Here is a 24,456-nt window from a genome sequence, read left to right as displayed (position 1 = left end):
TCATGAAGTAATTTTTGCACTGTGGAAAGCTCGTCCGTCCCAGTTTTACGTCCGTCCGCTGATCTGCTTTTTTCGTCTGGCTGGCTGCGCATGCGCACTGATATGTTTTTTTGAGGAAAAACATCAAAAACCCACGAAATACTGTGCATAACTTTTCGTACGATTTCATACGAACTGATAATGAGAATATGTTGGTTTGAATGTTTGTGTTCTTTATCGGTTGCTCAGCTCTCTTATACCCCATTTACACTACCCTTGAAAAACTGTGTAGAGACCGGTCCGAGCTCAGTAACTGAGATAACTTATGGTGTGTAAATGGAAAGCAAACTGAACTGAACCGAGCTAGACACCAGCGGACCGAGCTAACTGCAGACCAGTTCCAGAGGTGGGCTCGGCTCGGTTTTTCCCTGGCTCGGTTCTCTGATAACAAGAGTGCATGAGCAGAACGCGTCATCTCCGTCTGGCAGCACATCGCGATTCACACTCCATTCCAGTAGTTGGCGGTAATGCCCCTCCAGAAACAGAAGAAGAAGAACAACTTCTTCTTCAACTATAAACAACAATCGAAATCTTCTCCATGCAACATTTTAAATAATAACACCGAAGTACAGCAATAATAATCAAGCATAACTTTCTGAATGTGATGGGCGCCGCCATTTTGATTTGCTTGATTCCCTCCTTCTTCGTCTTCTTCTTCTTGTGTTTTATGGCGGTTGGCAAACAACTTTTGGTGCATTACCGCCACCAACTGCTTGATTTCCTCCTTCAATACTGGCAGTAATACCGCCGATCGTCACTAGGAGTCGATGAACCGAGATAGCATGATGTGTAAACGGTCGTCAGAACCGAGCTCGGCCTGGTTAACTGATCCGAGCTCGGACCGGTCTCGGCATGGATCGGTTTTTCAAGGGTAGTGTGAATGGGGTATTAGTTTATTAAGGTGATTCCATTCAAAAATAAAACTTTTGCAAATGTACTAAAATTATAATTTTTACTTTTTTTCCCTAGTATCCTAGTATTTTTAAGCCTTTAATTCTCTCATATGTAAACCCAATTACTAAAAAGAATCCTGTGAATTTCACTTGTTCACATGTGATTCCCATCATATTCGTTAGGGTCATTTTTCACATGAGCTCTATAAAAAAAAATTTTCCCAAGTGAATATCATTATATTGTGTTCTGTTTAACACTCTTCCTAATTGTCATAAAAACAACATATCCGTTTGTTGTTCTATTGTGTATTTTTATGCAATTGTATGTTATTCATGTAAATATCTTATGAAGTGCTTTGAGTTTACAATATTAAACATTTTAAAAGTCAAATAAGGACTTTAAAAAGATCATACAGACACCAATTTTAACTTTATTTTAAATTTATCCATTATTCAGGATTGTTCATTTTTATAGGTCTTCATTCACAGCTGCTAGGTTTTAGTCATCTCCTACAAAATAAAAAGATTTTCACATGTGAACAAATGTTAATCCTATAAAACTTCAATATGTGAAACCATGTTACCATTGAAATTCTAAATCACGTGTAAAAGCACATATCTAAGCGTGGATTTAGAGCAACTCATGTTAAAAGAACATGTTATATACAAGTTTGCACATGTGAATCCCATTTGAAGCGCATGTGATTTACATTGAAGGGACATGTAAGATGGATATCACATGTTTTCACATGCGATATGGGAATTACATGTGAAAACGTATATGGGATGCTGCTGGTGAAGATTCTCAGTCATCCAGGTCATAGTCAGTCCAAAAAAGTAAAAAAAAAACAATCCACTGGACTTTGTTGACTGACTTATGTTGTTCAACGACAGTGTCTAATTTCACTTGCGCCGCTTCTCCTGTTAATACGGTAAAGCCCTGGGGAGCGTCCGGCTCCAGGCTGCACGTGATCCAAATGAGCCAATGAGCTGTCAGTCTGGGTTTCTGCTGCTGCTACTTTTAGACACAGCAGGCAAACCTGTGGCAAGCCGGGCGATGGGAAAGAAGGAGAAGACCATGAGAAAAAGAGAGCAGAGAAAGTGTGGACTGCTGGAAGAACTGCGGTGAACTGGTGAAAGAAAAGTGAAATGGCGTGCTCAAAGATGACCCTGCACATTTAGAGGATGTTTGGCTCAACCTGCTGCTGTGAAGCAGGATTCTCCACCATGAACAGAATCAACAATAAATCTGGATCCAGGCTCAAAATGAGCTCCTTGATATGTGCTTGAGAATGGCTTAGTCTCCGGTTAAACCCAGGTTTAAAGCCTTGCAGGGCAGCCTAAAGCCCACTGCCAACATTAAGACAGAAAAAAGAAAAAAGTTCAGGTGTTTTATAAAAAAAAGTGAGTCAGAAAATTGTCATTATACCAAACTGAAGGATTGTTGTTCTCTACTTCAAAAACAATTTAGATGTTAAAATAAAAAAAAATTATATTTTTTTATTTAAAACGTCAATGTATAAAATAGATGCATAAACATCTGCGTTTTATTTTAGTGTTAAATTCTGTTTAAAGTACTAAAGTATAATTAAAAATGTCTCCGGACCTTTACTGGTTGATGATTTTCTTTTTTCGGACCCCGATGATTTTTAATTGGTTACTCTTGCTTTAAAGCCTGGAACTCAACGCTAATCCAGACATTTTTAATTGAAAAAGCTGTTCTGGATGGGAAGCGAAACATCTTCAAACTTGGGAAACTAAGTCATGTAAATTGTTTTTTTTTTAACTTTTTTAACTTTTTGGAAGATATACTGCATGGGAATCACATGTTTCACCAGTGATGCACATGCGAATCACCTGTTTTTATGTGTAAATCACAATTGAAAACATGTTAATTAGATGTGCTTTTCCCAAATGTATGCATAATCATTTGCATGTGAATCTCATGTGGTACCATATATTCACATTTGGCACATGTGATTTTCACATGTGAAATTTGTAGGAGTTTAATATATTTTTTTTTCTGGTTTATTAAACCAACTGTGTAGAGGAGGAGCGCATTTCCCCTCTCAAGAAAACCATCTGGGCGAGGCTCCACATGTTTTAATGGTACGCTCCTTTATCCGCTGCACAGAGACAGGATCGGAGCACAAACATAAACCCTCTTCTTCATATTTGCTTTGACAATCACGACTTTCTGTAAATAAAAACGGGGAGGAAATAGACTTTTAAAGAGGTCTTTAAATGCTGCTGGAAAGAACCCTAAGTGTTTTTCATGCCTCACCACTCTGAGCGGCACTTTTTAAATACACTCAGAGTGTGATATTTTTGGTTGCCGTTTAAGGGGGATCCACGTTCTCGGGGGTTAACTGCAAATGCTGCCATATAAGGTCATTTTCACCCAGCACAGTTAACACAGAGCCTATTTTCATAACATCGACAACCTTGGCCCTGCATATTCTTCTCCTAAAGTCTGTCTTAAAAGCCGTTCTTTCTCTGTGTCTTTATCCTGCATCTGCTATCTCTGGAAAAGCAGTCGGTGCAATCTGATGTGTTCCTTTGTTGGTCACTCATTTGGAAATCCATAAAGCAGAGATGACGTTTTTTTTCTACAGAAAAGCCAAGGAAAATATTTGGAGAGCGATAAGGGCCCCAACATGTTGCAGAGGACGTTAAGTGCAGCAACAGTTCCTGCTTGGTAAGCCCTCAGAAACGTGATAGAGGGAAACTCCTGATAGTTGGTTCTGATTGAAACCTGCTTTGTTCCAGACACTGACTTTTTCAGAACCACATTCCTGCAGGTCAACAGCACAGAGCATCGCCGGTCAAACGTTGGGAGAACAGGAGAGCTCTATGCCTCGGTGAACTCTGTGGGGCTGCCGGGAGCATATTTCCTCTCTGGGGTCGGCTGGGGTCAGCGGGCTGGGGACGACGGAGGGGGGGGAGGTCTTGGCATCTAATAGACAGATTGTGTGTCTTTTCCTGTGAGCACCCACTAAACCCAGAGAGGGGGGATTTCCAACTCGTCTCCAGCCATTGTGCTGCGATTATATGCTGACCACCCCAAAGAAACATTGAAAGGCAGGAAAGAGGAGAGCTCTCTGCGTCGACCAACAGGATATATTTACAGTAAAGGAGTCAATATGTTATTGTGAAGCGGCTTCTATCAGCCACAGGATGTTTGGTAATCACAGCGGCACGCCGCTGGCACTGCTGGAACATTCCTCTGCATCTTATCTTTTTATTAAAGCGCAGAGGTGGGGGAGGGGGGAAGGTGAGGGACCTACCTGTATGTGTGTAGATAAACCACAGGGCCCCGGTCAGCAGGGCCCCAATAAGAAAGGCTGCAAAGGCGATCCCCACCACAGTGGTGGTGTCCAGGAGGAGCAGCACAGCTGAAAGACGAAGCAACAGATTAAGGATTCGATGCCGACGTGAAGACGGGAGGAAACATTAGAAAGACAAAAGATGTAGTTTCCTACTGCTTACGTTCATTCGGAGTCGGTTCAGTAGGTCCTGAGGATGACAGAGTCAGGAGGGACATTTAAAACATGTACTCACATTTGTAAAAATGCATGATTTTAAAATATAAAAATTATTAAAAATGGTTGATTTATTCAGTGCTGACATGAAGGGGTTAAATGCATGATTTCACTTCAAAGTCATAAATCAGGCATGCAAACCCGGTTTAACGACAGCCTATTTTAGCATAGCGGTCCACTACGCTTGATTTAGGCTGTTACGCTGTAGAAATGAGCATAACGGCCCATTGACTGACATCTGGGATCCCTTCACCAGGACTCTGTCCAAAGCTTTTCAGCACACACACTGGTTACCCTGAAAGTTTTCATTTGAATAATTTTTATTAGGGATGCACGATATATCGGCATTAATATTACGCCAATATTGGTAATTATTAAGCATATTGGTTCTGGTCTGATAAGTCGAACTGGACGGATGTTACCCACCAGTGTTGCATAAAGCTTATAGTTAGAGTGGCTCAGGTTATCCTGAGCTATCTCTATAGTTACGCTGCTATAGACTTAGACTGCTGGAGGACATAGGGACCCCTTTTTCATCATTCTGCTTCATTCTATCTCTATTCTCCCACTCTGCAGAATCTGTTAGTTCAATCTCTAACCTTCTGCTCTCTCTGCTTTTTCTCATAGTAGCTTCATCTGGTCTGTTCCTGTTTGGCTGTGACTCCATCCTGGAGAGAAATATCAGCTGTGCTGCTGCCATCAACACCTTTGCTTATGGATGTTGGAGCTTGATGTCTTTTTCAGTGTAGTCCTGTTTCTCTGACTGTGACTAACTGGATGTGCTCTCTTCATCCTCTGACATGGGAGCTGACTTGGAGCTCGTCTGCCTGGCTGTGTGTTTCCTGGACGGGGCCAACTTTTACAGTTGCCTTTTGTATCTATGCTTCTTTTTCTATCTCTGCTTCTGTCTCCTTGAACCCCAGTGGGCCTCAGCAGATGGCCGCTCACACTGAGCCTGGTTCTGCTGGAGGTTTCTTTCTGTTAAAAGGGAGTTTTTCCTCTCCACTGTCGCTACAAGCATGCTGTGAGGGATTGCCTTCAAGTCAATCAGTCGATGCAATCACATGGTTTTCCTTACATAGAAAACTTTGAATCAATTTGACTGGATGTTGACGTGTTGTGAATTGCCGCTATATAAATAAACTGAATTTAATTAAAGTTGTTGTTTTTGTTTAATTTCTACTCTCTTGCTGGAAATAGAAATGCATAATTTCAAAGGGAACGCAAAACGTGCTCCGAATCAGTGCATAAGGACTGCAGTTACTGCTTGGGGCTGATAAGCAACCCACTAAAGAATGTGATCCAGAAACCTGAACCAGGAGAAATGCCCAGAGAGCCACTTCTTCTACAATCTGATGAACCGATTGACTCCAACTGGTTCTGCTCACCCATTTATTTCAAGCCATCTGGAAGCCTTTCAGAAGTTGAAATTAGCTGTAATGATGTCTTAACCAACTAAACAAAGGCGCTTGTGTGCTGCAGAGAGGCAGACCTGGTAGGTGGCCAGCACTCCTGCACAATGGATGCTATTCCTGGAAGGAGTGTTCGGCTCGCATAATGGACGACGACAGGTCATCTGAGAAGACTTTAATATGAGGAGATGATGGGAGACCGTGTCCCCACCTCCCCACCCCATTCCTTGCCCTCATGTTATCTGACCCAGGCCACTTGTTATGCTAAGAATGTGCAGGGAGGCCAGTAACACTTGTGGCCTCAGAGACAGCGAGCAGCGGGATGACATAACAGCAGGAGGCCGTCCTCAAAAACATTGAACCTAAAAGGTTCTAAACTCAGTTCCTGGCAGACATGTTTATGTTGGGAAAAATCTGTCTTCCATTTGTCTTTAGCCGCTTTTATCTTTGGAAATGGAAATGTGATAAAAATGCCACCCAGAAATACAACTTAAAAAAACGTCTTAATTTAAAAAAATACATATCTACATATTTTTTAGTGACTTTGCTATTTTCTCAGATTTTAATATTTCCATATACTTCAAATTTGTCATTTCCTCTAAACTTATTTTAAAGATTTTGTTTAATTTATATTTTTCCAAATTTCTTTCACCAATCACCTTCTCTGCACTTGAAGCACAAAACAAATCCTCGCTCTTGACCATTAAAAATGTATCTTCTCCCCTATGGAAGTAAATCTGTGTCGCTAGGATTTGAATTAAAAATGCCACTGAAATTTAAGTGTTGTATGTTTGCACTTACTGTTTCAGTGTTAACATACGTATATTCGGAACACATTTTTGGCCTAAAAAAAAAAATTCATTTTAATTATTTCTACACAGTAGAAATTTAATTTGTTATTTTCTGTAAAAGCTAAAAATTCACGTGATTACATTTTCAATACTTATTTTTCAGTTTAATTGTTCAGTGTTAAAAAAATCTGCATTTAAAAAAAATTCAACCTTTCAAAATTCAAACTCAATATTTTCAGCCTCCTGTGATTCAACTGGCTCTATTTCACCGTCTTAAATTCGGCGTCTAAATTCAGTGTAAAAAGGGAAGGGTTACTTCAGGTCACAGACATTAGCGATGGATTGTGGCGTCCAACACCCAGCCAATCCCGTTACGTTTTCTTAGTCACGTGACGTGACGCTTGTGGCGCTCATACCGAAGGAAAACCAGCATGACGGAGCCGGTCATGTAAGCTAACGCTAACTCAACGGTGAGTTTATTACTTTCATTTTTCTGTGGTTGAGTTAGCGTTAGCTTACATGACCGGCTCCGTCATGCTGGTTTTCCTTCGGTATGAGCGCCGCTAGCGTCACGTCACGTGACTAAGAAAACCTAACGGGATTGGGTGGGTGTTGGACGCCACAATCCATCGCTAATGTCTGTGACCTGAAGTAACCCTTCCCTTTTTACACTGAATTTAGACGCCGAATGTAAAACCGCAATTTATAAAGGAATACAATTCGTAAAAAATCAATCAGAAAAAGAAAAAATTTGGAAAGAAAAAAAGTTTATCTGAATACAAAATCTCTAAATCATTTGAAATTTCTCTTTAAATAAAAAAAAGAAAATTATTTGAAAACAAAAACCTCTGGGAAACAGCAAAGATACTCTTTAGCAAAGATTTACCTTTTCATACGTTGTTAAAGGTATAGTGGAGGATTTTCGCAAAATGTTTGAAAAGACCCGCCCTCTACAATTAAAAAAAATGCACATGCACAACCATGTACTCGCTCCCAAGAGGGAACACCTATTAAACGAGTGTGAGAGCCTGCAGGAAGCCATTTCTCCTTGTGCACACCCTGTATAAAAGTAGCTGTTTGCATCGCTCATACAAGCTTACTTTCCAAAAGAAGATTTTAAATTTTTCCACTATGTCAGACTCACCACCAGTAAGGGAAAATGGGGATGAGCACGTAGGACGGCCTTAAGTTAGGATGATTACCAGGACCAATTATTTAGATAATCCACCCAGAAAAAGAACATCCTCCACTTATACCTTTTAATTTTAATTTCAATTCAGTTAATTTCTATAGCGCCAAATTCACATCATGTCATCTCAAGGCACTTTACAGTTCAACCAGATCATACAATCAAATTGATACAAAGTTTTCTATCTATGGAAAACCAGTTGATTGCATCGACTCATTGACTCAATACAATCCCTCACACTAAGCATGCTTGTAGCGACAGTGGAGAGGAAAAACTCCCTTTAAAGAGGAAGAAACCCCTAGCAGAACCAGGCTCAGTGTGAGCGGCCATCAGCCGAGGCCGACTGGGGTTCAAGGAGACAGAAGCAGACATAGAAAAAGAAGCATAGATACAAAAAGCGGCTGTAAAACGCGGCCCCTTTAAGAAAATATTTGTAAGATTTTTTTCTGATTTCCATTTACAAACATGTTTTTTTTAACAAGTTCAAATGTCCCTTTACTGTACGTGTTATATGCTTACAACAATAACGGAACAAAATTCCACATTAGGCTTTCTAAACCTAGAAGTTGCAAGTATAGTGCCCCCTGTGGCCATAAGTTAAATTATATAAAAAATTTTAAGTTTGCAGAAGACTGTTCAATTAATCTCTAAAGAATGTTTTTTTGTGTGAGTTTTTACAGCCATAGAGGCTCGTTTTTCTGATAGCAGGCTGACAGGAAGGGGGGGTATGAGACATACGGCAAAGGGACCACAGGCCGGATTCGAACCCGGGTCAGCCGCGTCGAGGTCTAAGGCTTCCCTACATGGGTCGTGCACACTACCGCCTAAGGTTTAAGTCAAACACAACTGCAAAACTACCAAGACCTCAACTCCTATGTTCACCAACAGGATGGGCAAGAAAAGCTTGAATTCAATAAGCAGCTAAGAGGTACCTTTGGAGGAGCTGCAGAACCCACAGCTTAGCTTTTTGCTGAGACTTTGGTCCCTAAATGTCCAAAGCTAGTATAGATATACCCCTTCAATGCTTGCAGATGTAATTGCAGCAGTTAGCTCTAAAACGTATTGACTCAAGGGGCAGAATGTAAATAAACACCTTACCATTCAAGCTTTGCTTGGTCCACCGACATTAAAACCATCCTTATCTAATGTTTAACATGTGCCACATGTCAAATTGCCCTGATGGAAACCTATCAAGATGAAAACTCTAGATGACTGTTAGGAATCGCCCTGCCGGTCGAGCAGCCGGGCTCGCCTGGTTCGCCGCTCTATCCGAATCAGATATGATGCGGCTGAGAGCGTCAGTCAGCGCTGGAACAGCCAATGAGATCTTAGCGGACGTCGTGTGTTTATGTTAAGAGTCTTCGCCATACAGCGAGCGCCTTCCCACATAATGACTTGTTTTAGTTCAACTTTGAACTCTCCTGAAGCGGAGCAGAAACCACAGAGGTCACACCGCCAAGAGTCCTGACACAGACGGTTCCTGAGTGAACACAGCTGAATTTCACAGGTCACTGCTTCATTCTGAAGAAAAACTATGGAATTCATGAGGCTATTAGCACTGCAATGGACATTAACGTATTTACAAAATTGTCCTCTCCATCCTGACCTGCTGTTCCTATGCTGTGGGATGAGTCTGGATTTTGTTAAAAAATTACTGAATATTTTTATTTGATTTACTGTATTTTTAAAGGTGAGAACAGAGTAACAAAAAACGGTGTGGTTAAAAATATGCCTGTTGGCCAAATGGCTATGCACCTATATTAAAAATGACTAATCTAGATTTCGATTTTTTTACAGTACAGATTCTCTCCTGCTCGCCGGTGGATCAGTTTCATGTCCACTTTAGTCCCTTTGAGGGTGGAACCAAACAGAGAAAGTAAACTTGCTGTGATTGACTGCTTCTCATGAAATCCCACCTCCTTTTCTTATCTAAATCTCCCTTTTTTTTTCAAATAAAACATTTTTAAACTTAACTTTTTACAGATTAGATTTTTTTTTTATCCATTTATCATTTTTCTTTACAAACTGTGTTTGCAGATCACGTTTCCTTCAGTTCAAGCCTGTTACAAAAACATTGACTCATAAAAAAAGGTGTTGCTAACATCCAGCAGAGCAACAGAAACGGGTTTTAGTTCCTCATCGAGACGAAAGATCCAATGAGGGAAAATAAAAGTGATTGAATTTTATTTTCAAAGCCTTTTTTCAATTAAAAAGTTTCATTTCTGGATTGATTGAAATTTCCATGGATTAAAAAATTCTTGAAACAATAATGGAACGACATTCTCTCCATAAGGCTGCATGACAAACAGCTGAAGCTCGGCTTCAACTCTACAAACAAAAAGGCAACATACGGTAAAAAAACAAAAACAAACAGCGCTGCACTGGATCCGTCATAATCAAGTGCTGCATCTAATTGAAGAGCTGTGGTGGAAAGACAAGAATGAGCAGAAACCTCGGGGATACAGTAACACTGGAGAGGGGAGGGGGCCTGAATCCTTCCATGAAGATGTGAGGGACTGATAATGTCAAACAAACCATCATTTCTTCAAGCTAGAGCTCCATTTTCTGTAAGCATGAAACCCTGGGATGTATTCGCTTTAGGGCTCCTGCCTTATTTTTTCCTTCTTTAAAAGAAAGTCACCATGTTTGATGTCATATTTTTGCTGTTTAGGGCAACGAACCTCATTCTACCACGCAGCGATGTTTCACTGAAGCTGTAAATCTACCTTTGACCGGAGATAATTGGAGGTCTTTATGCCCTAAGCTGGATAAAACGACTTCTCTTTGATTGATAACGACTTGGAAAGCTTTTGTTCTCCATTACAGCATCTATTTGGGATCCATCTGGAAGAGAAAAGCTGAATCCATTTGCAGTGTTTATAAGAGGTTGCTGTTTGTTTTCTGTTATCGTCAGAAAGCTGAGCCCTTTATTGGTGGGCAGCGCAGACCGAGCATCTGTAGTCAATATCTAACTGAAGCATCAAACTGATTTCTATAAAAGTATAGGAACCTTTTTTTGCTTCAAAGTATTTCAAACAACTCTGACTCACTGGGGTTTTTAAGCTGCAGATACATTAACGTAGTTCATCAGGAACTTGAAATGCAGCCCCTGAAGCTTTGATATTTTACAGCTAATTTTTCCAATTTTTATGGGGATGTTTAAGCAGTGAGAGAATAATTTATATTAACACCCATGTTGACCACAATAAAAAAAAAAACAACCTGATTTTATGAACAATAACGCTAAACTGGCCGATATCAGCACACATGACGTACGGCTCTGTGCGATGGAAGTGATGTAAGGGCCTTCATATCGGGAGAGAACAAAGATGACTCATTTTCACTGCAGTTCTCATGTAATCTAAGAAGTGATGCTAATTGAAAAATTCGCAGCATCTCGCTGGAGAACGAGGGCCTCATGATATCAGCACATCTGAGTTTAGCTCATAACTACAACAACCTAATTGGAGTTAAGTCACGAACCCACCTCCCGCAAGCCGCTGGCCGCAAGACGCTGCGAGTGGATGGATGAGCGGCTTTACAGGGGCCTCCAGGCTTTGGCCCGCTTCCTAAAGCTCCCCCCCCCCCGCCCTTCTAATGTTCTAATGGAAAAGGGAGGCCACAGAGAAGGGCCTAAGTGAAAACAACTGGAGCTCAGTGCCGTATGACTCCTGTTTTTCCACATTTTGCTAGCCTCGGACCGTTCCAGGACAGCAGAACCGGAGCTCAGCATAAGCAGACTCCTCTGTGCTGAAGTACGACTCTGAGGCAGTATGCATGCACAGCCAGAGAAGCACACTTTGTGTACAGCCATCAGTGTAAACTGAGGCACGTGCACAACCGTCACGTGTGTATATAGAATTACATGCGACCCACACAGCAGAGCTAATGATAAGCAGATGTAAAGGGCGTTCTGGGTTTATCAAATCCTTAAGCTTGGATCTAACCTATGGCTCCTTGCCTTCAGTTTGCCTGATTCAAGCTTTTTTTTTACACCTGATAATCCATGTTACTAACCTTTATAATCAGCCACATACAGCTGCTTCTTCGTGATCTTCTGGAGCTTGATAAATCGAAAGATTGTTTCCAAATCAATGTCATGGCACTTGTCGGGGTCCAGGCACTATACAGACAAAAGCAGTGGATGAAAAACCATTAACATACTTTGAAATTTATAATATTCTTTCTCAATAACAAAAAAAAAAATAGACTGATGGACCTCAAGAAGACGACAAAACGGATTGAAATTACTGCTCAGAAGATTTGTTTTTTTGGAATGTACCACGGATGAAATTTGCAGGGGGGTTAGGGGAGATTGTCACCTCTGGAAATTTTGTTCCAGTCATTTTAACAGATCAATAATATAACATTATCATTAATTTATAGAAGTATCTTTATGAATGCTGTTTATTTTATTCTATTTTTCCCATTTACTGGAAAATTAGTGGCTTATATTGTATTTGGTAATGTAATCACTGCCTTCCTGGTTCAACCCGATCTGTTTACTTTAGTGAGTGGTCAAAATCTCAGAACATGAAAAGATCCCTAAAAAGCAGGAAAAACTACAATTGTTTTTTTTTTTTTTACATACCACTCCAAATCTCATATAAGAAGATGTTTAAAAGTACAAAAATGGCACTATACAATGACGTTTCCTGTTTATCTTAAAAGAAATTAGATTTTCTACTGTTTTTATATAATAACTGCTTGCTTTACTCAACCTGACTATGAGTCAATAAAAGGAAAAAGATAAAAAAAAAGGAACCAAACATAAATATTTGCAAATCACAACAGTATTGGATCTAAAGTTACAGCACTGATATGCACCAAAAAACATATATTTAAAGATTTAGTTTGATCCTCTGATTGGTATCCAGTTATTTTAGAAACTCAGAAGTCTGATCTTCTTGCAGTTTTTCAATGCCTCATATGCTAGTGCTGCCAGGTTGTGTAAACAACACTCTGGAACCTGATACCGAGGAGAGAAGAGTTGTTTCTAGCTCGTTTATTATCAGACCAATGGTCCAAATGCAATCAGTAGAAGGACTTTAATGCACAAATTTATTTAAAATAAGGAAGTTCTTAATACATAAAATCTGGATGTACACTCACCGGCCACTTTATTAGGAACACCTGTCCAACTGCTCGTTTACATTTAATTTCTAAGCAGCCAATCACATGGCGGCAACTCAATGCATTTAGGCATGTAGACATGGTCAAGACAATCTGCTGCAGTTCAAACCGAGCATCAGTATGGGGAAGAAAGGTGATTTGAGTGACTTTGAACGTGGCATGATAGATGGTGCCAGAAGGGCTGGTCTGTGTATTTCAGAAACTGCTGATCTACTGGGATTTAACGCACAACCATCTCTAGGGTTTACAGAGAATGGTCCGAAAAAGAAAAAACATCCAGTGAGCGGCAGTTCTGTGGGCGGAAATGCCTTGTTGATGCCAGAGGTCAGAGGAGAATGGCCAGACTGGTTGGAGCTGATAGAAGGGCAACAGTGACTCAAATAACCACCCGTTACAACCAAGGTGGGCAGAAGAGCATCTCTGAACGCACAGTACGTGGAACTTTGAGGCAGATGGGCTACAGCAGCAGAAGACCACACCGGGTGCCACTCCTTTCAGCTAAGAACAGGAAACTGAGGCTACAATTTGCACAAGCTCATGGAAATTGGACAATAGAAGATTGGAAAAACGTTGCCTGGTCTGATGAGTCTTGATTTCTGCTGCGACATTCGGATGGTAGGGTCAGAATTTGGCGTCTACAACATGAAAGCATGGATCCATCCTGCCTTGTATCAACGGTTCAGGCTGGTGGTGGTGGTGTCATGGTGTGGGGAATATTTTCTTGGCACTCTTTGGGCCCCTTGGTACCAATTGAGCATCGTTGCAACGCCACAGCCTACCTGAGTATTGTTGCTGACCATGTCCATCCCTTTATGACCACAATGTACCCAACTTCTGATGGCTACTTTCAGCAGGATAATGCGCCATGTCATAAAGCTGGAATCATCTCAGACTGGTTTCTTGAACATGACAATGAGTTCACTGTACTCAAATGGCCTCCACAGTCACCAGATCTCAATCCAATAGAGCATCTTTGGGATATGGTGGAACGGGAGATTCGCATCATGGATGTGCAGCCGACAAATCTGCGGCAACTGTGTGATGCCATCATGTCAATATGGACCAAACTCCCTGAGGAATGCTTCCAGCACCTTGTTGAATCTATGCCACCAAGAATTGAGGCAGTTCTAAAGGCAAAAGGGGGTCCAACCCGTTACTAGCATGGGGTACCTAATAAAGTGGCCGTTGAGTGTATCTGTCACTACTCGATCCGTCCTGGAAGCACGATCCGTCCTGCACATCCGCGAACAGATATAAATCTTGGGTATCCATAAATAATGTAATTATGGTACTAAAATTACTTATTTCTATACTTAACTCACTGAAGTTTGCTAATACACATCTTTAAAAAATGTTTTATGACTTTTGTGAGACGACTTTGATGCTTTTTGACATTTTCTTTGTTAAACTGCTTCTCTGACATCATTGTTCATGCTCAGAGTAGTCCGGCCAAATATGATTAAACCATGTTTATCTGCATTTTAGTTGTTTCTTTCTTTAGATTATGCAATATATACCATAATGCTAACGCGAAAGGAAAAGATAAAACTAGGGATGCACGATATTGGGATTTTGGCCGATATCCGATATGCCGATATTTTAAAACTCATGTAGCCGATAATCGATATCGATACCGATGTTAAAGCTGGACAAAAATAAGTAGTCATTGAAAATAGCAGTTTTGTTATCCATTTCTGACACTTTGAAAAATAATATACTGAAATATATTTTCATATGCTGATATCAAATTGATTTTTAAAAACGCGGTATCGATCTATTTTACTTTTTAAAATCTCGTAAAATTTCATCGTTCTGTTACAAACTCTCGTGATATTTTGCAAATTCTTGTGAGATTTTGTTAGTAAAATAGATCGATACCGCGTCAATATATCAACATATAAAAATATGGCAAAATCTCGTGAATTTTCGGGGGATTTCGTAGCATAACGATGACATATAGCAATATTTCATTAGTAAAAGAGATTGATATGGTGTTTTTAAATGGCAATATATCAGCATATGAAGATATTGGGATATTTTAATGGATCAATATTTTTTCCCTCATCTTTACAAGTTTTTAAGTCTGTAAAAAATAAGTTTTTGAGGAAGAAGAAGAAGTAGTATTTTTTTATTTTTTTTTTTAGACTTTAGAAACTCAGAAGCTGATCAAATATCGGGTTAAATATCGGTGGGGTGGCCGATGTCCGATATTCACTTTTAAGGCCGATACCGATAGGTGGCCGATTATATCATGCATCCCTACATAAAACCCAAAAAGAATATATTTATGTTTAAATCTAAAGCCGAAAAATTTAGCTCATAGGATCCCAAATATAATGTGATAAACCAGAAAGGATTTTAATGCATTTATTTTCTTAGGAAACACATTATTACCTTTAACACTTTATATTTTAGGACGCTTACTATTTTTGGGGAGGGAAAAATATCATTTAGATGTTTTTAACAAAATTAAATCAAGATCTATATCTGGATATGCAAATGAGCCGATGGTGCATGCGCAGGACGGATCGCGCTTCCGGAGGGGATGGGGTAGTGACAGTGTCTGTTTTTCCCTGTGATGTAAAGAAGGCTATAAAATCACAGCTAAGTAGCATTTTCTTATCTTTTTAGGCTTATTGGATTTGCAAATTTTAACTGCCTTTTTGCAAACTTGGAAAGATCAGGATCCGTGCATCATCATATAAGAGAGATTTCTGCTCTACTGTAGTGACATCAATTGCTAAAACAGGATGCTAATGAGAGAAAACAGAAAATAATACTAAAATTCTAATTACATAGATTGACAAACAGCAGAAATAACAAAAATAAATTAAATTAAAAAGAGATTAGCAGCTTTTGATTCAGATTTCCAGAACCGAGCTGCCTTCATTAGATCAGAGTTTTACAAAACAAGATTATTCTCATCGGTGCATCTGACAAATCTAGCTTTTATTTGTCTTTACGGCAAATATCACACTGTGAAATAGTCAGCAGTAATTTGAACTATAGAGAGACCCGATCAACAAGTATACCTGCGGTAGCTCCTGGTTCCCCGGAGACCCCTCTGAGCACGGAGACACCTCACAGTACAGGAAAGCATTTGGCGATTTCAACTTTGACTTGAAGGTGAAGCTAAAGGTTTTCTTCATATTATTAGAAGGAAAACTGAAATCCCTGAAGGAGGTTTGTTGAGCATTTGGAGTCCATTTAAATGTGCTATCCGTGGGGCACATTGTGTCAATAAGCCGGTAGTCAGGGTACCCCGTGGATCTGTCGATGGTAATGAAGCATGAGATGAGGGTTAGTCCGATGTCCTGCTCCGGTGCTGTAGATGTGATCTGGAGCACAATAGAAAGACAGAAAGACGTGAGCTTTTTACGGTCATATAATCAGAAATCATACTTTGTTTTTTCTGTCATTAGGGAACACATTGGGACATAATGTCAGTTATATGTATGCATGATGTGTAATATCATAAAACGTATAATATAATCGGTATTTAACCTTAATTTGTGTAGGTTAATGACATAGTTAAATGAGTATTTTTTTACTCTTTAAATAAGATAATGAGATAATATGCAATTGAAATAAGTAGGGATGCACGATATAATCGGCCCCCTATCGGTATCGGCCTTAAAACTAAATATCGGACATCGGCCACCCCACCGATATTTAATCCGATATTTGATCAGCTTCTGAGTTTCTAAAGTCTAAAAAAAAAAAAAAAACCTACTTCTTCTTCTTCCTCAAAAACTTCTTTTTTACAGACTTAAAACTTGTAAAGACGAGGGAAAAAATATTGATACATTAAAATATCACAATATCTTCATATGCTGATATATTGCCATTTAAAAACACCATATCAATCTCTTTTACTAATGAAATATTGCTATATGTCGTCGTTATGCTACGAAATCCCCCGAAAATTCACAAAATTTTGCCATATTTTTATATGTTGATATATTGACGCGGTATCGATCTATTTTACTAACAAAATCTCACAAGAATTTGCAAAATATCACGAGAGTTTGTAACAGAACGATGAAATTTCACGAGATTTTGAAAGTAAAATAGATCGATACCGCGTTTTTAAAAATCAATTTGATATCAGCATATGAAAATATATTTGAGTATATTATTTTTCAAAGTGTCAGAAATGGATAACAAAACTGCGATTTTCAATGACTACTTATTTTTGTCCAGCTTTAACATCAGTATCGATATCGGTTATCGGCTACATGAGTTTTAAAATATCGGCATATCGGATATCGGCCAAAATCCCAATATTGTGGATCCCTAGAAATAAGACAATGCAATTGTGTTTTCATATTTTAAGTTTAAATTGTCTTGTTCCGTTAGCAAGCTGTCTCTTTTATCTCCTCAATCCAAGAAGAAATGCACTTATTTCAATTTTATTTAATTATTTTTTTCCAGTGTAGAAGAATTTTATTGACACAATTACTTTAGTCTTTGGCACTCAGACCTCGGGAGGAAACATTAGCACTGAATTTTACTCTGGTATGCATGAACAGGAGTACAGAACAGGGATGCTCCCCCCCCCAGACCTTAAAGGAATAGTACACCCAAAACACGATTAGCCTTCATTTTCTACTCACCCCCATGCTGAACAACACTCTGGAGTACTTTTTTGATATCTCAAATGCATCTGGAGATCTGGGAGGCTTCTTGCTGTCTGCTGACATTCAAATAATGGAGGTCTATGGCGCCCTAGGCAGAAAGGTCCATAAAAGTCCACAAAAAACGTGTCAATATTCCTTCATACTGCTCGTCCAATGTATTCCAAGTGTCCTGAGTGGGTAGCGTCCATAATTTACTCGAAACGAAGTCATTTAGAATGTTTTTTGAGCATAAACAGTAGTGTATAGGATTTCCTAAAAGCGCGTTCACGAGTCTACGGAAACCGCGGCAGACCAAACCAGACAAAAGTGCACATTCAGCTCGGCAAAGAACTCATGCTCTTCCTCAACACTGAAGTCCTCAGACATTTTTCTTTCGTTGTTTCTTTCTTTGCACAGGTAAACAGCAAATTTCTTCTTCTACGCTTGTATTATCGGCAGAGCAGACGCTGAATGCGCACTTTCATCTGGTTTGGTCTGCCGCGGTTTCCGTAGCGTCATGAACGCGCAGGTGCGCGCTTTCAGGAAATCCTATACACTACTGTTTACAGGTGCTGGTCATAAAATTAGAATATCATGAAAAAGTAGATTGATTTCAGTAATTCCATTTAAAAAGTGAAACTTGTATATTATATTCATACATTACATACAAACTCATATATTTCAGATGTTTATTTTGTTTAATTTTGATGATTACAAATGACAACAAATGAAAATCTCAAATTCATCATATCAGAAAATTAGAATATTGTGAAAAGGTTCAAAATTGATGGCCCCTGGTGCCACACTCTAATCAGCTAATTAACTCAAACCACCTGCAAAAGCCTTTAAATGGTCTTTCAGTCTAGTTCTATAGGCTACACAATCATGGGGAAGACTGCTGACTTGACAGTTGTCCAAAAGACGACCATCGACACCTTGCACAAGGAGGGCAAGACACAAAAGGTCATCGCTAAAGAGGCTGGCTGTTCACAGAGCTCAGTGTCCAAGCACATTAATAGAGAGGCGAAGGGAAGGAAAAGATGTGGTCGAAAAAAGTGTACAAGCAAGAGAGATAACCGCACCCTGGAGAGGATTGTGAAACAAAACCCATTCAAAAATGTGGGGGAGATTCACAAAGAGTGGACTGCAGCTGGAGTGAGTGGTTCAAGAACCACCACACACAGACGTATGAAAGACATGGGTTTCTGCTGTCGCATTCCTTGTGTCAAGCCACTCTTGAACCACAGACAGCGTCAGAAGCGTCTAAAGAGAAACAGGACTGGACTGCTGGTGAGTGGTCCAAAGTCATGTTCTCTGATGAAAGTAAATTTTGCATTTCCTTTGGAAATCAAGGTCCCAGAGTCTGGAGGAAAAGAAGAGAGGCACTTCATCCACGTTGCTTGAAGTCCAGTGTAAAGTTTCCACAGTCAGTGATGGTTTGGGGTGCCATGTCATCTGCTGGTGTTGGTCCATTGTGTTTTCTGAGGTCCAGGGTCAACGCAGCCACATACCAGGAAGTTTTAGAGCACTTCATGCTTCCTGCAGCTGACCAACTTTTTGGAGATGCAGATTTCATTTTCCAACAGGACTTGGCACCTGCACACAGTGCCAAAGCTACCAGTACCTGGTTGAAGGACCATGGTATCCCTGTTCTTAATTGGCCAGCAAACTCTCCTGACCTTAACCCCATAGAAAATCTATGGGGTATTGTGAAGAAGAAGATGCAATACACCAGACCCAACAATTCAGAAGAGCTAAAAGCCACTATTAGAGCAACCTGGGCTATCATAACACCTGAGCAGTGCCACAGACTGATCGACTCCATGCCACGCCGCATTGCTGCAGTAATACAGGCCAAAGGAGGCCCAACTCAATACTGAGTGCTGTACATGCTCATACTTTTCATGTTCATACTTTTCAGTTGGCCAACATTTCTATAAATCCTTTGTTTTTATTGGTCTTCAGTAATATTCTAATTTTCTGATATGATGAATTTGAGATTTTCATTTGTTGTCATTTGTAATCATCAAAATTAAACAAAATAAACATCTGAAATATATGAGTTTGTATGTAATGTATGAATATAATATACAAGTTTCACTTTTTAAATGGAATTACTGAAATCAATCTACTTTTTCATGATATTCTAATTTTATGACCAGCACCTGTATGCTCTAAAAACATTCTAAATGACTTCGTTTCGAGTAAATTCTGGATGCTACCCACTCAGGACACTTGGAATACATTGGACGAGCAGTATGGAGGAATATTGACACATTTTTTGTGGACTTTTATGGACCTTTCTGCCTCGGGCGCCATAGACCTCCATTATTTGAATGTCAGCAGACAGCAAGAAGCCTCCCAGATCTCCAGATGCATTTGAGATATCAAAAAAGTACTCCAGAGTGTTGTTCAGCATGGGGGTGAGTAGAAAATGAAGGCTAATCATATTTTGGGTGTACTATTCCTTTAAACTGGTGGTGGGGTGGAGATAGATAAGTTGGTCAGTCCATGACTGCTGTATGGAGAGACCTGGTACACTTTGCAAGCGGATACTAGTGCTTCACTAGGGGACCTGAAGATGGAAGCCCAGCTTGGATAACACAGGTTGCATGAACCTGTCCATGATGAGCAAGCATGAAGCGACAGTGGAATCGTGGTTCGAAGCTGATTGGCCTGTGATGGAGGCGGGTAAGGGTAAGTATTGAGTTCCTTCAATTGAACTTCCGCTATAGGCTCCATTTTACATTAACTGCTGCCAATTTTTTCCTGCTTTGCATTGCCTTAACCATAAACTTGAAAGTTTTTGAGCAAAAATTGGGCAAAACTGCAGAATTTAGTCAGCTGAGGTTATGAAAAACGCCAAGTCAATACTTATTCGTCTGATTTCTATAGCGATAATGGTTGCTTCTTTAATCCAGTTAGTTGCCTTAAAGCTGTAGTCTGTAACTTTTATTTGTTAAAATAGTTTAAAACATGTTTAGAGTAAAGAAGAATTTGGTGATACAATATCTATGATGTGATTTATTCTCATATATTAACAAAGATTCAGATAACATTCAGCCATTTTTATAATAATATAAATCTGGAACAGAGAAGCTGAGTAATAGGCACTTGGGCGTCGCACTGCCACCTTGTGGCTGGAGTTTTAAGAGTTTTATAATAGTGAGTTAATGGTTTAATGCTAATCAATATCTGTTATATTTATGGTTCATTTTAAATCAGTACCTATATCATCATTACATATAGCAATATCTAAAACATTTTTTTTTTCTGACAGCCTACAAGAGCTTTACTACGGAAGAGGATTAGGGCCACTGAAAAAAAAAAAATGAACTGATTTTTACATTTTATTTCAGTTTAACATGGGAAAAAAGTCAGAATTCTGACTTTATCTCAGAATTCTGACTTTAATCTCAAAATTCTGACTGAGATTAAAATCAGAATTCTGACTTTAATCTCAGAATTCTGACTTTTTTCTCAGAATTCTGACTTTTTTCTCAGAATTCTGATTTTAATCTCAGTCAGAATTTTGAGATTAAAGTCAGAATTCTGATTTTAATCTCAGAATTCTGACTTTAATCTCATTAAAGTCAGAATTCAGATTTTAATCTCAGAATTCTGAGAAAAAAGTCAGAATTCAGACTTTTTTTCCCATGTTAAACTGAAATAAAATTTAAAAATCAGTAAACTTTTTCTTTTTTTGCGTGGCCCTAATCCTCTTCCGTACTATACCCAGTGCTCTAAATGGGAAAACAAGTTTCAGTACTCCTCTTAATGCCATATGCGACATTAAACACACTGTGTGATTACTGAAGCTTCAGTCTGTACAGTCAGGACTTTGCCTCAGCGTGAAACAGAGACAGACAACTCTTTGTTCTGGCTGTCAGTGAAGCCTCTCCTGCTGACAACATCATAAATCATCGTTTCCAAAGGACCTTTAGTCCATGAGCTTTTGCCATCTTTTAAATAAGGAGCAAAATTACGGTTCCTAATCCAATATATTGAACCAGACAGGCGGGATAACAAAACCTGCAGTGCCGAGCTAAGGAAAGCTATGAGTTAAAGTAAGTTGACCTCAAACAGAGAAAACATTCTCAGATGTTGATCCAACCAAAAGAGATCAAAGAGTGTGACAGAGAGGGCTCACAGCAAGTATCTCTCCAAAATATCTATAGATACTCAACAACATGATCTTTAAAATGAAACGAAATGTGTTATTACCTGCACAAACACTTGATCATTGTTCTTAACCGGGAAGATGGCCTGGGAAGGACTGTCGAAAGACGGAGACAAGGACAGCTCCATCATAAAATTGACCTCGCTGACCGGAGGTCTGGGTGGAAATGGAACAACCTCGGGTTTTTTCTGGGCGTATGAGCAATTAAACTGGAAAAAAAGAACAAAATACACAGAATAACAATCAGCAGAAATCTTAGGATAAACGCCACCATTATGACTCTGGATTACAACTTGACGCAACAAAATTCCTACGCACGTCTATTTAACTCTTCCACATTGTGTCCTTTAACTTTCATAAACTGCAACACATATTATTAGGACTAATTGTAATTGATCAACACAAAGAGGTGCATAAGTGTGAAGTGAAATGAAAAGGATTCATAATTATCAATTATATTCTCACCAATGATAACAGAGAAGCTTCACTATTCACTAATTTGTTGTGCAACTGACAGCCTTCCAGACTCATCTCATTACTGAAAGGAGGTCATCTGTGTGTAATTTGGTTTTCGTAAGAATATTTAAATTTTCTGTGGCGTTAGTTGTTTGTTAGAGATAAAAAAAAGAAGCACAGGGGACAGATCAGGGTTAAAGCTCGAAGCTTTGGACATCACAGATATCCTCTCTATCCATCAGCCGAGAATGGAAGGAGTGCTACACAAAGACACGTCTATAAAGCCTGAGGATGTGACTTATCATCAACACTGAAAGGATGGGCACATATCTTTTGCTCAGGTGAGAAAAATCAGCAGACACAATCAATCAGAAGCTGTGCACCAAACAAATCGGGCCTTTATGGAGGAATGGAGAGAAAAAAAAGAGTTATGGTTGAAATAGAACCACTAAATTGCTAAAGTGAACAGTTCTGCCGGATACAGAAACCTGAACATCCCAGCTACTGTTAAGGAGCGTTCTTCCTCAGCAGAGGATGTGAAACTCGTTATGCTACGTTCAGACCTTTTGAACATCAAGGTTCAATTCAATTCAATTCAGTTTATTTATATAGCGTCAAATTCACAACACATGTCATCTCAAAGCACTTTGGTTGTCTGGTTTACGTACAATGTCGATATTGGACGCGTCTTACGATGCATATTGCAGCTTTCTGCACATTTTGTGCCTAACGCACGTTAAACTCCCTCATTTCTACCAACATGTGGACTTTGCAACTCGAGGTGAAAACACTTTAGACCTTAATAAAGTGAATGTGACATTTTTTCAGTTTTACATGAGTAAATTTAGTGAAGTCATACACCACAACTAACCTGACTCCGCCAGATGGATTTGCTCCGCATATCCATCTGGAAACCTTCCGTTGAAGTAATTTTGGGAAGGGGCGAAAATACTGGTTAGCTGATTGGCCTATGTTGGTGATAGACGGGCCAAATAAACCAATCAGATCAATAACAGACCGACGACAAAAACATAACCACAAGCCAGGCTACTCTTGCCGAAACCAGTCGGGAGAAGAGCAAAAACATCTTTTCCTCTGAGAAAAGCCTCCAGAGCAGTGTTTTGCTCTTCTTTCAGTGAAGAAATACTCTGTAATTCCGATAAAACTTGCTCGATAGCTAGTTTCATCGGCTTTAGCCGCCATGTTCTTTAGACTGAACTGTCGCGCTTCTCGTTGCGTCACACCTCAACCCGCCTCAAAGCCAACGCTGATTGGACGTTCGTTTGGTGAACGGCTTTAAATTTTCTTTAACGGAGAGTCTCCAGACTGATCTGCGAGTGAAACTCGCGAGATCAGGATGGTCTCACGAGGCTACACCAAAACACTACTGGTTGTAAATACAGCAAATGTTGGAAATTCAAAGTTTAGAGTTAAGAAAGAAAAGCACAACTGGGGGTCTTACAAATATAAAGAAACAGAAGCTGTGAAAAAAAGGTCCAGATTTATTCTTCTAATGCAAAGATAACCAAATAAAAATCAGCGGGGTTCGAATAAAGAAAATCATCAACCAGTAAAGGTTCCCACTGATTTTTAATTGGTTACCCCTGGTATAGACCTTCGAACTCAACGCTATTTCAGACATTTTGAATTGAAAAAGCTTCCCGGATGAGAAGCGAAACGTCTTCAAACTTGAAAAAAAAGTCCAGTGGATTGTTTTAAACTTTTTTGGAATGAAAATGACCTGAATGGCGGAGAATTTTCCCAAAAATGCGCTTCAAACTTACATTAACCTCAGTTTTCAGCGGATCTTGCTCCATATGTGACCTTGAAACACCCTCTTGTTGTTGTGAGGTCTGATTTTCATTACCCTGCGCCTGCACATCCACCTGCAGTCCAGAGAGAAAAGGGTTGGTTAGAAAACCTAGATCACGTTTGCAGATCCGTTGTGTAAAATTGCCTGATTCTGGCAGGGATTTGAAGCTCTGAGCGCCTTCGACGAGTTATTAAACTGTGGGAATACCCTGCAGCCTTTGGGAAAAAAAATATTCACAATATCCCAGAGACAGAGTTCACTGATAGAGCCTGCTGCTTTAAGAGAATGTGATTTAATGATGAGAGGAGAGAGATGGTGACACAAATGAGGCTTCTTCTGACATCTGTGCTAAATGTTAGCTGACCCGGCAATGGAGCCTTCATGAAATT

General features: G+C 39.6%; 1 protein-coding gene across 1 annotated transcript in view; it reads right to left on the bottom strand.

Moving 5' to 3' along the window:
- tgfbr3 (transforming growth factor, beta receptor III) overlaps nucleotides 1–24,456 on the bottom strand; it is a 142,878-nt gene that overhangs the window by 5,530 nt on the left and 112,892 nt on the right. Inside the window, exons 11-16 of the mRNA XM_038273105.1 lie at nucleotides 24,039–24,140; nucleotides 21,843–22,007; nucleotides 16,032–16,337; nucleotides 11,884–11,989; nucleotides 4,422–4,448; nucleotides 4,220–4,327 (exon numbers count right to left, since the gene is read on the bottom strand). Coding sequence (XP_038129033.1) covers nucleotides 4,220–4,327; nucleotides 4,422–4,448; nucleotides 11,884–11,989; nucleotides 16,032–16,337; nucleotides 21,843–22,007; nucleotides 24,039–24,140 — 814 coding nt within the window. The remainder of the gene's footprint in view (nucleotides 1–4,219; nucleotides 4,328–4,421; nucleotides 4,449–11,883; nucleotides 11,990–16,031; nucleotides 16,338–21,842; nucleotides 22,008–24,038; nucleotides 24,141–24,456) is intronic.

The sequence above is a fragment of the Cyprinodon tularosa genome, unplaced genomic scaffold (genome assembly GCF_016077235.1).
Source record: "Cyprinodon tularosa strain WSP-4 unplaced genomic scaffold, ASM1607723v1 ctg858, whole genome shotgun sequence".
NCBI lineage: Eukaryota > Metazoa > Chordata > Actinopteri > Cyprinodontiformes > Cyprinodontidae > Cyprinodon > Cyprinodon tularosa.
The sequence above is the reverse complement of the archived record's forward strand: the minus strand, read 5'-3'. Positions and strand labels throughout refer to the sequence as shown.